Source organism: Takifugu rubripes, chromosome 19 (genome assembly GCF_901000725.2).
Source record: "Takifugu rubripes chromosome 19, fTakRub1.2, whole genome shotgun sequence".
Classification (NCBI taxonomy): Eukaryota; Metazoa; Chordata; class Actinopteri; order Tetraodontiformes; family Tetraodontidae; genus Takifugu; species Takifugu rubripes.
The window spans coordinates 7,337,859-7,353,925 of NC_042303.1; the positions used below are offsets into that span (position 1 = coordinate 7,337,859).

At 45.9% G+C, this 16,067-nt stretch overlaps 3 protein-coding genes across 3 annotated transcripts; 1 reads left to right on the forward strand and 2 right to left on the reverse strand.

The window, feature by feature from the left end:
* Positions 1-7,492: 7,492 nt before the first annotated feature.
* LOC101075403 (sorting nexin-6) lies at positions 7,493-11,228 on the reverse strand. Its single transcript, XM_011613736.2, has 14 exons — positions 10,966-11,228; positions 10,737-10,847; positions 10,519-10,626; positions 10,355-10,415; positions 10,155-10,279; positions 9,160-9,243; positions 8,981-9,055; positions 8,869-8,899; positions 8,554-8,641; positions 8,425-8,464; positions 8,261-8,347; positions 8,094-8,183; positions 7,850-7,915; positions 7,493-7,768 (listed from the first exon to the last, which is right to left on the reverse strand). Exons 1-14 carry the CDS (start codon positions 10,969-10,971, stop codon positions 7,631-7,633), a joined length of 1,110 nt encoding a protein of 369 aa, XP_011612038.2. The 5' UTR covers positions 10,972-11,228; the 3' UTR covers positions 7,493-7,630.
* Positions 11,229-11,419: 191 nt separating this feature from the next.
* Positions 11,420-12,541, reverse strand: LOC105417809 (dnaJ homolog subfamily B member 9). The gene is made up of 2 exons (XM_011613737.2): positions 12,031-12,541; positions 11,420-11,808 (listed from the first exon to the last, which is right to left on the reverse strand). The coding sequence occupies exons 1-2, from the start codon at positions 12,254-12,256 to the stop codon at positions 11,510-11,512; spliced, it is 525 nt and encodes a 174-aa protein (XP_011612039.1). The 5' UTR covers positions 12,257-12,541; the 3' UTR covers positions 11,420-11,509.
* A 120-nt stretch (positions 12,542-12,661) lies between these two features.
* zc3h10 (zinc finger CCCH-type containing 10) lies at positions 12,662-16,027 on the forward strand. The gene is made up of 3 exons (XM_003973104.3): positions 12,662-12,849; positions 13,130-14,309; positions 15,116-16,027. The coding sequence occupies exons 2-3, from the start codon at positions 13,191-13,193 to the stop codon at positions 15,626-15,628; spliced, it is 1,632 nt and encodes a 543-aa protein (XP_003973153.1). The 5' UTR covers positions 12,662-12,849; positions 13,130-13,190; the 3' UTR covers positions 15,629-16,027.
* Positions 16,028-16,067: the final 40 nt, after the last annotated feature.

Sequence of the window (16,067 nt, forward strand, 5' to 3'; positions counted from 1 at the left end):
TGCGGGGGTCAGTCATATCCATAAAGTCCATGAGGCTCTGGATTCTAATTACTCTCTTTAGAACACATTTTGGCTCTGTTCTGTAGAAGTATAGGCGCTTGTTTAGGCAAATCAGTGTAAAATGTCTAATTGAAGGCTGAGACAGCAACAATGCAAAGGGCAATATGTCAATATTTTTGTTCTAAGATCAAATAATCTCATAAGATTTGCAATGGTTTAAAAAGAAACGCTTGCAGTGTGAAGAGCTGCCTGCCAATCATGTGGACTGCAATGCAGTGATTGATTGGTTCCACTCAGTGCCGCCACTACATCATTTGGGGGTTGGGGGTATCACCAATATTAATTTTTCCTCATCTGTATTCACGCCATCATTCATATTCATCAGCAATTCCATCGAGCAGATGAAGAGCTTTCGTGTGCATTTCCGCTTGCCATTGCGTGAGAGGAAGAGGTAGAGGTCCGTCTCATCGGGGTTTGTCTACAAAGGACAGCAAATCCTCCACAGTCTGGCCTCAACTCCTGATAAATCTATTCTACCTGAATAAAATTGTCCCCAATGAGCTCATTTACATGAACTGTACACAGATTTTAAAAAAACTGCAAAAGTACAACAAAAGCTTTTACAATGCCAACAGTGTTCCATGATAAAGGTGTAAACTGGGCTATTTAAAACATGTTTGCCATAGACTGTAGCCATGATGTTATTCTGAAATGAAAGGCTCTAATAATAGGATACTTTTGAAGATAAGAACCCCACTTATACCACTGAAACACATTTACAAACATAGATCTACTATACTGGATATAAATGAGATGCTGAAAATGAGGTTGTCAAAGGTGGGGGCAGCCGAAGATGCACCTGTGTGTATTTCTCTTTACACCTCTTTAACTATACTGTCTGCACTTCAGGCAGGATTGGACAGGCAGACACAACCACCCGCCCCCCCCCAGGCCCCCCACTGATTCTTCCCCCGATTTTCATTAATAACATAATAACTTATCTTCAGAAAGAGAACGGCTCTTTAAAGACTGTCCAATTATCGTCACATTTTCAGAACAGCTCCGTGTGTGCGTGTGTGCGCGCATGTGTGTGTTCGTGCTTGCGTGCGTCTCTCTGTGTGTGTTTCCATCACTCTTCATTGCCTCGTTTCACCACCCACATTAATTTCCCTTCATTTCTGTCACCTTTACCGCTCATTTCCTCTTTCAGCAATCCCTAATTGACTTCTCCATCCTGTGAGAAAGGCACACACACACACACACACACACACACACACACACACACCCCTACACAGCAGTCTGGCTGATCTGGACATGTTCACTCTACTACAGTGTGTTTTCAGACATAAGGCCAAATGAGTAAACTGCATAGGTCACATGTCCTGCCGTCTGCCTCCTCTTCTCTGTAATTGTGCTTTGAGTGCTGTAATTAACAATCTTAAGTCACAAAACCCCCAGACTCTCCTCTGTTCAGCTCAGTGAGGCGGAATCACAGATGAAGACAGTACAAGTGTAGGGCACACGATTCATTCTCCTTAACACCTAACTTCCAGTTTTAAATCTCAGATATACTCACAATAATCCTTTTAGTTGGTCATGGCGCTATTGTCTTTTCCAGGAGGTAGTCTGGTGCATTTGAAACAAGTCTGCGGCTTCTTACAGCAAAAATAAAAATCCTCTAGAAAGCTGACATTCTTTCCTCCTTAAGTCTTCCTTCCTTTTGGCATCAGCTGCTGCCTGATGTCAGGGAAGCTGTCATCCTGGAGGTTTTCAAATCCAGACTTAAGACAAATTTATTCGCGCTGTCGGGAAACGCTGCATAACTTTCAGAATTTGACGGCATTAAACCGCTTTCACAGGGCCACTCCTCGGCAGACGCTCGTGTCAGTTTTCGCCAACGCCTTGGATGAAGCGGGAACCCAACAATTTTTAGCAGGACACCTAAGAATGCGAGGCTTTTCTTTTTTCTTTCATCGCTTTAAAGCCCAGGTTTTAGCGTTGCCGCAGACTGACAAACACATGTGTGCTGAACTCTATGATCCGTCCATCGACAAAAGCAGGTGTAATGTCAGATCTCAACATAAATCATCACGTCTTGACGAAGCAAAGCACCAGTATTAGCGGCTAAAACGACAACTGTCACGACGACTGCCAAAGGGTCTCTGATGTACTTGAGGGCTACATCTGTGTGTGCTGTATAGAATAAATTAGTGCATAAAGTCCATTCTGCTTCTGAAAAACGAGACATTAAACTGATGAAATTCTGCTTATTGTTTCCGTTCAAGCAAATGAATTATTCCTTTCTGCAGCGCTGAGAAACAATTCAATTTAAAATCCATTCCCTTCTGCTGTCTTTATAACAAAAACAACTGCAAATCTTCCACTTTTGTCCTCAGAGGGAAAAGCAATTACTTCTGCTTGCTCAGCTTGTTTTCTTTTTTTTTGGTGGGATGCAGATGATTAAAGACACAATAAGCACAACCGCCAGACTTCCCATCACACTGTGATGAGAGTTCAACACGCGTCGGCGCTGAAAGTGAAATTTAAAAGCGGCAGAGGGGGAATTTGTCTGCAAGGGCACAACAGCGGGAGGGGTAAGTCTCGGCTGGTCCTGAGCTCGCCAACGTCCCTCTAACTGGCGCTCTCCCTCCATTTTTCTGGTGGGACAGCAATGACTTTCCATCTGCCTTTTCTGCGTCCTTGCATTTTTGTTTGTTTGGTCCACCGAGGTGGCACAGTTAGAAAAGAGCCTGTCCTCCATCCAACACGCATCATCCCGCTGAGGTGTCCTTGAAAAAAAAACTGCATCAGAAACACCATTACAGGCACTTGAGTAGGAGCAGACCAAAAAAGTCTTTTATTTATTAAAAAAGTAGTATAAGACTGACTTAGCAAAAGGGCAGATATTTTATATGTAAAATTGCAGGTGTAATTACTAATTTCTTCATCTGTTGTATCCGTTCTGGACGTCCCGCTCCACTAAATCTGCTCATCTGGAGTTGAATCTGATTCCATCAAGCCAAATATATGGATAGTTCATGCACACCTCAGCTGTGAAAATGCCCCAGCTGCTGTTGCTACCAGCCCGCTTTCCAGCTCCGACAGCCCATCCAGTCCCCTGCAGACTGAACGCGTTCCCTTGTCAGAATAAAAGTCCCGCAACAGTTAAGTCTCTTTTCCAGCCGACAACTCGCCATTTAAAAGGATTATTTTTGTTGAGGAAGTAGGGCCTGGGGACCTGGAGATGGGCTCTCATATCTCTGGGGCTGAAGTTGCCGAGGTAGTCAAAAAACTCCTCGGTGGCAGGGCCCCGGGGTTGGATGAGATCCGCCCGGAGTTCCTTAAGGCTCTGGATGTTGTAGGGCTGTCGTGGTTGACTCGACTCTGCAACATCGCGTGGACATCGGGGGCAGTGCCCCTGGATTGGCAGACCGGGGTGGTAGTCCCTCTTTTTAAGAAGGGGGACCGGAGGGTGTGTTCCAACTATAGGGGGATCACACTCCTCAGCCTCCCTGGTAAGGTCTATTCAGTGGTACTGGAGACGAGGGTCCGCCGGATAGTTGAACCTCAGATTCAGGAGGAGCAATGTGGTGTTCGTCCTGGGCGTGGAACGGTGGACCAGCTCTACACCCTCAGCAGGGTCTTCGAGGGTTCATGGGAGTTTGCCCAACCAGTCCACATGTGTTTTGTGGACTTGGAGAAGGCATTCGACCGTGTCCCTCGGGGGGTCCTGTGGGGGGTCCTCCGAGAGTATGGGGTGTCGGGCCCGCTGATACGGGCCGTCCGCTCCCTGTACGATCGGTGCCAGAGTTTGGTCCGAATTGCTGGCAGTAAGTCGAACTCGTTTCCGGTGAGGGTTGGCCTCCGCCAGGGCTGCCCTTTGTCACCGATTCTGTTCATAATTTTTATGGACAGAATTTCTAGGTGCAGTCATGGTGTTGAGGGGGTCCAGTTTGGTGACCTCAGGATCGGGTCTCTGCTTTTTGCGGATGATGTGGTCCTGTTGGCGTCATCAGCCCGTGACCTCCAACTATCACTGGATCGGTTCGCCGCCGCATGTGAAGCAGCTGGGATGAAAATCAGCACCTCCAAATCCGAGGCCATGGTTCTCAACCGGAAAAAGGTGGAGTGCCTTCTCTGGGTCAAGGAGGAGATCCTGCCCCAAGTTGAGGAGTTCAAGTACCTCGGGGTCTTGTTCACGAGTGAGGGAAGAATGGAGCAGGAGATCGACAGGCGGTGCGGCGTCCGCAGTAATGCGGACTCTGCTCCGGTCTGTAGTGGTGAAGAGAGAGCTGAGCCAAAAGGCGAAGCTCTCGATTTACCGGTCGATCTTCGTTCCTACCCTCACCTGTGGTCATGAGCTTTGGGTAATGACTGAAAGAACAAGATCACGGGTACAAGCGGCCGAAATGAGCTTCCTCCGTTGGGTGGCTGGGCTCTCCCTTAGAGATAGGGTGAGAAGCTCTCCCATCCGGGAGGAGCTCGGAGTAGAGCCGCTGCTCCTCCGCGTTGAGAGGAGCCAGATGAGGTGGCTAGTTAGGATGCCCCCTGGGCGCCTCCCTGGTGAGGTGTTCAGGGCACATCCCTCCGGTAGGAGACCCCCGGGGAGACCCAGGACACGTTGGAGAGACTATGTCTCTCGACTGGTCTGGGAACGTCTGGGGATCCCTCTGGATGAGCTGGAAGAAGTAGCTGGGGAGAGGGAAGTCTGGGCTTCTCTCCTTAGGCTGCTGCCCCCGCGACCCGACCCCGGATAAGCAGTAGAGAATGGATGGATGGATGGATATTTTTGTTTCTGAAGTTATATTGTGATTCATCAATGAGATGCTTGAACATCAGCACTGCTTTATTCAGGTTTGTTAGGATTAGCCAAAAGCTATTTTAGCTGCCTCTTGCCCAGAGCTGGATCTTACCTGCTCTGTCATCCTATATACACCGGTATTAAGCAAACTCCCTGGTTGTCAAATATAGTTTGTTAGGCTTCCAAGTACAGTTAAACTGGACTGAACAAATGAAATTTAGCTGAGCTAGAACTCCCCAGAAATGATTTAATGGTTTAAAACAGAACATAAATTAATTTCAAGACACTGAAGATAACTCTGCTAAAAACATTCACATAACCAGATGGTGGAACCTTTGAACTGCTGCTAAAAACAGCTTTCCCACGTCATCCGGTGCAGCGAGCGTGCAACAGGACAGATTTTGCGATGAATCGAAGACAACACGTTGAAGACATGTGACAAAAAAATGCCCTCTGGAGCGGAGAGACTGCACAGGGCCGAATCAGTAGTGGAAACAAAAATGGATTAATAATTGATTTTTTGCTCTAAGGGGGTGTGTTTTACGAGCGTGAGCGGGCGCTGTGGCTGTGCATTAGCTGGCACTCGGTCGGCTGAAATGAAAACATTGGCGATATTCCCTCCACGCCAAGCCCACACTTTTCTGAGCTGATTGGCGTCTTGTCAGGGGAAAGGACTCACAATTAATACCTGATTAAATATTGTCACGGCATAATCAGGCACATTGTTGTGCACCAGAAATGGTGGCAAAGTCATCGACTCGGCGCGTCGACCTGTCTTCATCCACTCCTGTAAACCTAATTACCAGCATCCTACCATTAGCCTCAATAGTTTGAAAGCAAGACAAGAAGGAAAGGAGGGTGCCAGTAGCATTAATATTGATGGCTCGGGTCCGTCGTGAGGAGAGAAATGGACTAAATTAGCAAGTCTAATGCTTTGCTCAGCTGTAATCCATTTGGGGGGGTAAAGCTATAGTATCCAGATGGACGGTGCTATCAGGGTTCAAGAGGATTCAAGAGGATTTTGTAGTGTAGTCAAAATGGGAGGTAAGGAAGCTAAACTACTGACGTTAGAGCATCTGCATTACGGCATTAATCTCTCCCTCTCATTCCCCCAATCCCCCTCCCCATCCTTCAAACTTTTAATGAGTCATAATCTGTGTATGTCGATGACCGGCTTTAATGAGGTGCCAGCGTCAGGTTGACTCACTCTGCATCAATGTGAGCTAATTAAAGAGTGGCCAAGCTTCAAGCAGATGGAAAATAAATCTGGATTCTTTATTTTTTTGGTTATTATTGCATGTTCTAATGAAATTTGATCGTCTGTCATTCCACAAATTCTACTTTATCAGCATTCCCAGCTGTCATTCTCATATTACATTTCTTGAGTTATTGTGGTCCGTCAGGTGACACTGCCTTCGCTTCACACACTTTGAAGGTTCTCAGGAGGCGGAGGGCAGGGTGCTGCTTTTCCATCACTACTGAGCTTCTTCAGCAGATCAGCCCTAATTGGGTGCACACACACGCAGGCACACGGATGCTGCCACATTCTCGCTGACCTTGCTCTGGGTCACGCTCTCGGCACTACTTGTGTCCGTCCAAGCGCACTCACCTCGTGCACCAGCTAGCTGTGGTAGGCCGCATCCAAAATGCGACTGCCTGTTTTGAAATCGCTCGGAAATGAATCATCAGCAACCAGCACGCGGTGGAAGCGTCTTCCATTCTGCTTCGCTTTAAGAAGAAACAAAAACAGGATCGTTCTGTGATACCCTGGGGTGCAGCAGTGCTTTATTCTTCACAAATAGTTTTTTTTTAAATTTCCACACAGCTAAAAACATCAAATAAAGATGGAGAAGATTGATGAAGCCTCATTTAAATAAACAGTCTCACCTGGAGCAGGGATTTAATGACCAGTAAATGTGATCTGAAAAACAAGAAAAACAACATAAAATGATGTTCGAAGCAACAGGTGGGCAATAAGCCGCATTTTTGTGTTTCCATTTAAGGAAAAGAGCACGTTCAAGAAAAGCAATATCCGTTTTTGGTCAAATTTCCTTTAAAATGCATTTATTTGTTTGTGAGAATATTCTGATGAAGAATATCCATCAGAAACCACCTGTTAAATAGGCAGCCCAAGGAGAGGAGAGTGTGCCGTCTGCTGCGATGAGTCAAAAGTCTTTTGTGTATATGAGACGTGTTATTTGAATGGATTGAAAACATTCTCCGCGGCGCACGTTTATACGGCCTCCTCCTCTCCGGCTGCTCTCTCTGTGAGATGCAAGTGCGAGTCCACATACAAACACAGCATGAAAGGTGTTTCAAAGCCAGGCCGGAGGAGGACTTCAACCAGCGGATTCGACAGCGGATACTCCCAAAGCCAAACAGAGCACCAGCACAGCGTGCCCTTGCTGCCACGTCCTTGCCGGATCCACTGATTAATGGTCCAGACCGGGAAGCACACAGAAAGGCCAGCAGGTACTTTGGAGAATCAATTCATCACACTTTATTTTGTGTGACCCCCCCCCAAGCTATCGAGGCTGGAGAGCAGTATAATACAATCTCAGCACTAAAGGTTTTAATGTAGAACAGAATGCTTCTCACACACACACACGAACAGAAACAGGCTATACGAGGAACCGGAATCGGGCCTGCGGGGGCCTTACTGGCACGAGTAACTGAGACTGAGAGACAGCATGTGTACACATCTTAAATTCCATTTTCCCTTTTATTCAGTTAGTTGAATCAGATTTATTTCCAGCAATGATGAATATGTTTGGGTTCTACGGTGCCATGTTTACATGTACTGAGGGCACTTCATTAGGTTAGGGGTCGCTAAGCCATCCCCCTGAAGGCCTGCAGCTGCCGGTTGAAATGATCAGCGTTTTCTTTGGCTGTGAGGAGCTGTTTTTCACACAACTGGACCAGAGCCTGCTGCAAAATCTCCACCCTTGCACCCTGTAGCCGAGTAATCTACGGGAAAAAGAACATGTCACGTCTGTACACACAATCGATAAATTGGCCGGTACAGGACTACAGAAAATGGTGTTTCACCTCCTTTTTGGCCACTCTAGAGATGTGTTCAAAGTCCGTCTGTGCTGCTTTCCACACTTCCTCCATCTGATGAATATGGAGAGTCTGTTATAATCCTAACTGCACTTGAAAACACAATTCAATATTTTCAACCGTTGCATAGTACTGACACCTGCTGGTCATGCCGCAACACATGCGAGACGTGACGCTGTATTTTAACAATTCTTCGAAGACCAAATGATGTTTAAGGTATAAACACACTCACTGCAGCCTTCTTTACAGGTTTGGCCTTCTCAACATTCTTTCTGGCCGTTTCCAACTCCACAAGTTTACAGGTTCTCCTAAAGAGCATTTCCTGGAATCACATCCCAAGATATGATCAAATTACATCAAAGGCACCTGTGTAATAGGTTTGATGTAAGAATGATGCACCTTTTCTGCCTCCTGGTAACGAGAATCCAGGTCCAGGCTGAGTCCAAGAGTGCTTGCATTGTTCGCAGCAACACTGGCCATATTTTTCTATGCGCACACACACACACAGACTCACACAGCTGCCAGAGTAATGATTAAAATAAATCGATGGAGAAATAGCTTACCTTCATACAATCAAAGACTTGGGACAGTTTCACACAAGCACTAAAGAAAAAGAGGTCAGTGTGTTAATTTCCCTGACGAGCTTTTGGCGTCAGAAGAGCTTGCATGATGGACAGATGTTCTTCTCTTACCGAGAGAAGGCCTGTTTATCGGGGTCGTCGCCTGGCTCCACACAGAGCTGCAGCGCGGCTGCAAAGTGCCCACAGGCCACTGCTATTTCTGCAAACATAACAAGATGGAGGCTGTCAGACAGGAAGTGAAATTTCCTCTGGAGTTATGCTAAACACATACACCGACCAAGCACATCATTAAAACCAGCCTCCAAACATGGAGAGCAGCATTGTGGGTCTAGTTTTAATGTTGTGGACAATCAATGCGGTGCCTAATGCCCACTGGTGAAGGGGTCCCATCTGTCCACTCACACTTTCAAAGGTAGATCTACTCACTTTGTTCAGTTTGCACCACATCCAGGAATCTCTGCAGCAAAAAGCAACGGGATGGGTTTGTTATTCCAAAACACAGGACTGGCAAATGAAATAAAAGACTTTCGTTGTTTACCTCGGCTGCAGACTTGGAGCAGCCGGTTAGGAGGTGGTTGTGTTCACGTTCGGCCTGAAAGAATTCATCCACATCCTGTGGACACAGACACCAAACATACACACGCACATCTGTAATCTTCTGGTCCTGTGTGAGTGAACGAAATACGTGTGTGTGTGTGTGTGTGTGTGTGTGTGAACCTTGTGGCCTTCTTTCCTCATCTCTTCTACAGCTTGACTCAGACGGTTGAAGATGTTTTTCTTTGTTCTCTGCCTGCCTGGAGGCTACACAGAGTAACATAAGAATGGATGTTTTTGCAGTGCTCAGACGCGCTACATGAAATATTCCAAGAGATGGAGGACAGACACGCCCTCTCTCTGTCAGAAGGTCCATCAATTACAGTTAAGTATGCCAAAAGTCTCATGGCAGCCATGGTGGAATATAACTGCTGGTAAAAGAGGCAATTCCTGAGGTTCTGTACCATTCAGCATAACACAGCTTATCCTCCGAGCCCCTGTCTCCCTTCTCCACCCACATTAGATGGTTTGGATCAGGCAGAACAAAGGAGCAATGGAGGATGAAGGAGTCAGTGACCTCTGAGTTATGTTAGTGTTCACCCACAAGGAGCTGAGCAGCTCCAAGTGCACGAGGCTCACAGTGGGTGTTTTTGTTCTTAATAGAATAAATGCGCTGTGCATCACACCAATGAACCAATACTAAAACAATCTGAATTACATCAGTAAGAGCCCAAATAACGCCGAGCCAAAATTAATGAGAAGGGCAGATTTTGGTGGTCTGTTTTTTCCTGTACAGCTGTTTATCTCCACAATGTCTGTGACTTTAAACACACACTACAGAACAAACAGGAAGATCTCGGACAGGAATCATGCACAACCTATGAGCTTAAAGATCATTTAATAGTATATTTGTGCCTGTACACTATATGGAACAGGTGAAACAGCAGTTTGATGGTTCTGTCTGCTTAAAACTGATATCAGTGTGTGCCAAACACACCACACGTGTGTTTTTATGTGAGTTTTAACGTTTTAAAGTGACCATGCATGTGAAGTCACATGCTTTCACCTGCAGCGGGACAGCTGTAAATGTCAAAGTTTAACCAATATGTCCCTCATAATGTCTCCTTTCTTTACAATCTTGATTAAAAAAAACGAGTGTTTCTTTTCCGTCCACTCACATCTGAATGGGTCAGGAAGATCTCCAGAGCTTTGTTCTTGCTAAGGATGCCATGTGTCGCAATCTGCTGCAGGAAGGTCTCCAGGGCTCTACAGTAGATCTGCCACTCTCCTAAACCCAGGAAGCCTGCAGGGACGCAACCAGAAGGACATGTTCAATTCACACTGTACACGGCTTTAGACAGCAACGGATGATACTCACCCAGCTGCTTCAGAACCTTAGGAGACGCATTCATCTGAGCCTTCGGGGGGAGGGGGGGGAACTTGCAAAAAGAAAAAACAACAACACAGATTTTATTATACTCTTGCAACGAGTGCAGAGCTGTTCCCACAATCTAACTTCTGTGGATGAAATGAAGTACTGACTATGACTCCCTGAATGCCAGGGACTTCTTCCTGTGAGAACAGATGCTGCTGCAGCCATTCAAAGTCATCGTAGGTCCGATGAACGTGGTACTCCCCCGTCCCAGTCAGCTACAACGCAAGAGACACAGAGGACGCCTTCACATGCCTGTCTTGTGACCCATTTATTGTTTAACCCTCATATGAGACCTCATTTTTGTTGCAGATGACACTTTCTTCACCTTTTCAGACACAATCAGGAAGGTGAGCATATCCCCATCTTGCAGGACCTCCGTGACCTTCACGTTATGGCCGTGAACGCTCAGAGAAGAGCCCACTTCTTTTACTTCTTCCTGGAATCAAACCTTCATCAGTGCATCTGCTGCAACTGCCAAATCCCACTTGCTTTACGTTGTGTGCAGTGGAGACCGATCACATGACACTCACAAGCTTGTTAAAATTCAAACTTACCATCATTTTCAGGCTTTTTTTTTTTAATTCCAAGCTGTCCTTTATCTGACTTTCAGTGGCTTTAAATCTCTTTTTATCTGGATTTTAATTTTTTTTTCTTTTAAAAATGGTGTGGAGCTCCAAAAATCCTTTGTCTTCTGTTGGCTTTGTTGCATTTATGCTCGGGTTGCTGAGCTTGCACAGGATATCCTCTAGGTCAAAGTGCAAACATTCTTCCTGAAGTAATACAGTGCCAGACCTAAAGTGCTGGCACATGAAAAAACCGATGAGCAACTGTTAGTCAGGAGCACTTCGGCACGCCCACGCAGGAAAACGGGGCTCAACGGTCCAGTCAGATCCCTCAACTGTCAACATTACAAACCCGTAATCAACTACTGGGTGCACAATTTGCCCTATACAAGCAGTGGAAGAATCTGGCTGTTTGTTCTAGAAGGTGTCAACAACATGGAGACAATTTAAAGTGGAGATTTAATTTTATTTACACAAAAACAACACACTAAAATATGACCAGCCAGGCGTGATGCAGGTTCAAGATGCCAGGGATCTAGAAGAGGTCATCACTTTTATCGTCAACAAAATAAATACTGAAAAGTGGGTCCTCGATGCCGGTATACTGAAACGCAGTGCCCACATCTTCCCCAGTTTGCTGAAAGCTCCAGTGGAAGTATGGCTCCTCCACAAAGGGGTCCACATTGGTGTCATGAAACAGGTCTGCAAACGTGACGCTGAAAACTTCAGAAGATTCATCCATGGGGTCAACAGAGGCATCGTTGTTTAGGAAGGCCTCATGGCCCACACTGTCATACAGATCCCTCTTCTTCTGATTGGAGAGCACATGGTAGGCTTAAAAAATGAGGGAATGAATGTAACAAAATCAGGATGGTAGTCTTACTGCATATTGTAACATTTTATCCTCAATCTGATTCATATCAATAACACTGTGCTGAATTTGCCAGTTCAACATGCAGCCATCTGCTACAGATTTACCTCACTGTTTTATTTACATAGTTGGAATTTCATCTATCTCATTCTGTGAACAAACAAAACACAAGTTCTTCTGTTTACCTTCAGCAATTTCTCTAAATTTCGTCTCTGCGTCGACACTTTTGTTCTTATCTGGGTGGTATTTCATAGCCATTTTGCGAAAATTCTCCTTTATCTGGTTGATAGTTGCAGTCGGCTTGACATTGAGAGTATCATAGTAACTTTTGGCCGGAGAGGAGGCAGGCAGGGCTCCTGATAAGCACATTTGCAGGACAACGCAGACCCGCACCCAGAAAACTCTTGTCATGTCGCGCACAATTAAAACCAACTGTCACCCTGCGCTTTGCCTGCTGTTTTTTAAAGATATTTTCCACTTCCGAGGTAGATGATTCCCTCCAGACTGGGGACTTTTCTCAGAAAAAAAAGACCTCAATAGGAAATTAGTCACCTTTTTATAGACGCACAATGTGACGTATTTATTACCGTGCGCAAAAAATAGTTGTTGTCATTATTTCCCACGTTTTGAACCACCGATTCGAACCCCTGGAGCGTCGCTACGTTCGGCCGAAAAGTAAATTTAGTGTAGATTAATTCGTAAAGTAAATAGCAACGTTACCATAGTTGGCGAGTTTCACTGTATTTCCACCAGAGGGCGGAAAACGCTACAACGACGGGAAAAGGAGGACGCCGTCTCTTCTTCGTTGGTTTCGACAATACACGTTCAAGGCACCACGAAAAATGGTAAACAACGTTGTGAGGCCTTGTGAGTTAACCAGAATAAAACAGGTCTAGTGGGTCTTGGCAGCAGATATTATTGTATAGAGTTCCAGGGGTCGGAGCGTCGTGTTTCTGCCAAGAGATTCTTTATCCATTCGTTGGATCCTGCACACTTTCAATTTGGTAAGACAACAACATTAGCCTTTAGCCTGTAGACGAAGATTGGTGGCTAAAATTAGCATGAGATTGTGCTACAAGCACAGTTGGCTACTTATCGTGCATAAAGGGTGGTTACCTGTTAACATGCAGCTCACCTGGTAACTAGTAAATCGAACTGGGATATAAATACCAATATTGTAGCAAAGCGGTGGCAGCCACACGTCTCACAGGAACAAGACTCGTGAGTATAATACAATGGCAGAACTTAATGAAGTCACTCGTTTGGATTTGCATATGTTTGCAGGTTACGTCGGTCCCCCGTATACACATGAGTACCGTCTTCCTCCCTCGCTGGGTCGAGCGTCATGCCTGACCGGGACAGTTCCTACCTGTCAGGTGGTGGTGGGAGTGCTGGTAATCTGAGTGAGGAAGGAGGACCGGGATCTGGGTTGATAGGGGGGTCGTCGGAGGGCAGGGGCAGTTCAGGAGCAAGTTCTATAGGGTCTGGGAGCATGGGGGGAGGAGGAGCACTAGGAAATGGCAACAGTTGTGGGAACAGTGGAGGTGGCAGTCAAGGCGCTGGACTTGCACCGGATGGCGTTTGCAGGGACTTCATCCGAAACGTCTGCAAGAGGGGGAAGCGCTGCCGCTTTCGACACCCAGACTTTAACGAGGTGCCAGATTTGGGTGTGCAAAAGAATGAATTTATCTTCTGTCATGACCACCAGAATAAGGAGTGCATGCGCTCCAATTGCCGCTTTGTCCATGGCTCCAAAGAGGACGAGGACTACTACAAGAAAACTGGAGAACTACCACTCAGGCTAAGAGGGAAAGTAGCCGCACGACTCGGCCTGTCCCCCATGGACCTCCCACATAGTCGTGGAGAAGTTCCTATCTGCAGAGACTTTCTAAAGGGAGAGTGTCAGAGGGGAAATAAATGTAAATTTCGCCATGTAAAAAAAGACTATGAATACGATTCTTCCAGGGTTGGAGTGGGTGGTGTTGTGGGGCAAGGTGCCAGTGGAATGGTCAGTGCTGGTGCAGGCATAGGTGGTGGTGGAGGAGGCACATGTGGAGGAATGCAAGGACTTATTGGTGGTGGGATTAATATGGTTGGAATGGGTTGCCCCAGCTTGGGTGGCTGTAGAGATCCAACTGTAGTCGGGGGAGTAGGAGGCAGTGGGTTCAGTGGTTGTCCTTCCCTGAGTGCTGCAGGCCAGCGACGATATGAAAGAAGCTCAATCTACGACCCTCTGCTTGAAAGTGGATTGTTTGACGCGGGCTCTCTGGACACCTCACTAGACCACACTGCATTACAGCTGAAAAGGCGGCGGCTGGAGGGGCTACGCCTGGCAGATGGAAGTGGAGGTGGGCACTACGATATGGGAGTCCAAGCAGTCTTCCCACCAAGGCCTCTTGAGTACAGGTTTCTGGAGGAAGAGAACTCGCTTCTGAGGAAGCGGGTGGAAGAACTGAAGAAGCAGGTTAGATAAGTTACACAAAAATACTTTAATGCTCTGCCAAACATTTAAAATGTTGCTTTTGAACATGCATTTATGACATTTTTTTAATCAGACCCCAGAGACATTGGTGTCGGAAACATTTTATAATGGTGTAAGTCAAAATCAATGGAGAAAAATTTGAGTTTTGGCATTTAATTGCATTTCATTGCCAAGTTCATTTGCAACACTACTTTGAAATAAAACAATGTGGCTCATTCAGGTGATAGTGTCATGTGCTGCAGTATATTAAGATGAATTGGACTGTAGTGGCAAGACCCTTTATTTAAAAAAAACCCTCATTGCCTAATAAAAGGTTAAATATTAACTATAAATATTAACTAACTCAAACTCTCTGAAGGACAGTCGCAAATGATTTAAATTCAACACAAAGATGTCTTTGTATTGTAATACAATTAAAGTTAACATCTGTTGAAGGTCAACAAGCAGATTTCTTATCTATTTATTTAACGAACCTACATTCAATCAATCAGTTGATTAACAGAAACTATTTGTTGCAGTAATAGAGTCCTTTGTGCAATCCTTCCATTCTGCTCAAGCACTTAATACTTTAGCATTTTGTTTGAGAGGTTTTTAAAAGTTTGAAAATGTACCCGTCATCGCACTGAAATGCAGAAAGGTTCTGCACAGAATCAGCACCACCAGAGTTTTTAAACGAGCTCAAGATTTTTTAATGTTACTATAATATTTACCAGTTAAATTATAAATGTTTTTGTTAATTTATGGCAGCAAATTCCACACATTTCCTCTAATCCTTTGTTTTTAATCAGGTTTCCAACCTCATTGCCACAAATGAGGTTCTACTGGAGCAGAACGCCCAGTTCCGAAGTCAGGCCAAAGTCATGACGCTCTCCTCCACCCCTGCACCCACTGAGCAGAGCCTGGCGCCCCCTGTAGGTGCCGTAAGCTCCTACAACCACGGCATAGCACAGACTCACACAACCCTGAGCAGCGCTGGACTGCAGCCTCGGCCTGTGACGCAGCAAGATCTGGTAGCTCCCACGGGAGCCCCCGCGGCTCCTCCAACTAATGCTGCCCCGCCAACGGCACCTCCACCCCACCTCAACCCTGAGATCACACCCCTGTCGGCTGCACTCGCACAGACTATCGCACAGGGGATGGCGCCACCTGTTTCTATGGCACCGGTATCAGTTTCTGTCGCACCAGTGGCTGTGTCGATGACGCAGCCTCTGCCTGGAATCACGATGAGTCACGCCACGACCCCGATGGTGTCGTACCCCATTGCGAGTCAAAGCATGAGGATCACCACTCTGCCTCACTAAATAAATAATAAACTTCAGAAGCGCTGTGCTGTAGTATCCGTAGCTTAGATGTTCTCCCTTTTGTGTTGTAAATTGTGACAGTAGAAACAACGCATCAATCTTTTAGGATGTTGCTGTAGTGCTGTTTGGCCACCAGGGGGCATCACCCCGTCTCTGACAACACAAATGCATTCTTTTCCTTCACACTGACCTGCGAACAGCTTTCGTACAAACGGCAGCATTGCAAACAGACCAAAAATAGCCCCAATCTGCAAATATGTGGAGGTCAAAACGGCTGGAGCCATTTAAAAAAAAAAAATAGGAACGCTGTGTTGCCCTTGTGGGTCAATGTCGAGAAACTTTTGGATTTATATCTTAGTGTAAATGATCTTTGGTAATTTGCGCATATAAACATGGAAAGAAAAAAACACGACTTTTGTGTTTGTTTAAAGCTGCATTC

Bases quoted from the DNA above. Each gene is read 5' to 3' on its own strand.
- LOC105417809 (XM_011613737.2), bottom strand. From the start codon at position 12,256: ATGACAAGAGTTTTCTGGGTGCGGGTCTGCGTTGTCCTGCAAATGTGC. The intron at 11,809-12,030 runs GTAAACAGAAGA...TCATTTTTTAAG, and splicing joins ATTTAGAGAAATTGCTGAAG to CCTACCATGTGCTCTCCAAT.
- LOC101075403 (XM_011613736.2), bottom strand. The intron at 10,627-10,736 runs GTGAAGAAAGTG...CTTGCGTTGTAG, and splicing joins TCCTGATTGTGTCTGAAAAG to CTGACTGGGACGGGGGAGTA. The intron at 8,348-8,424 runs GTAAGCTATTTC...GTGTGCGCATAG, and splicing joins AAGTCTTTGATTGTATGAAG to AAAAATATGGCCAGTGTTGC.
- zc3h10 (XM_003973104.3), top strand. From the start codon at position 13,191: ATGCCTGACCGGGACAGTTCCTACCTGTCAGGTGGTGGTGGGAGTGCT. The intron at 14,310-15,115 runs GTTAGATAAGTT...GTTTTTAATCAG, and splicing joins TGGAAGAACTGAAGAAGCAG to GTTTCCAACCTCATTGCCAC.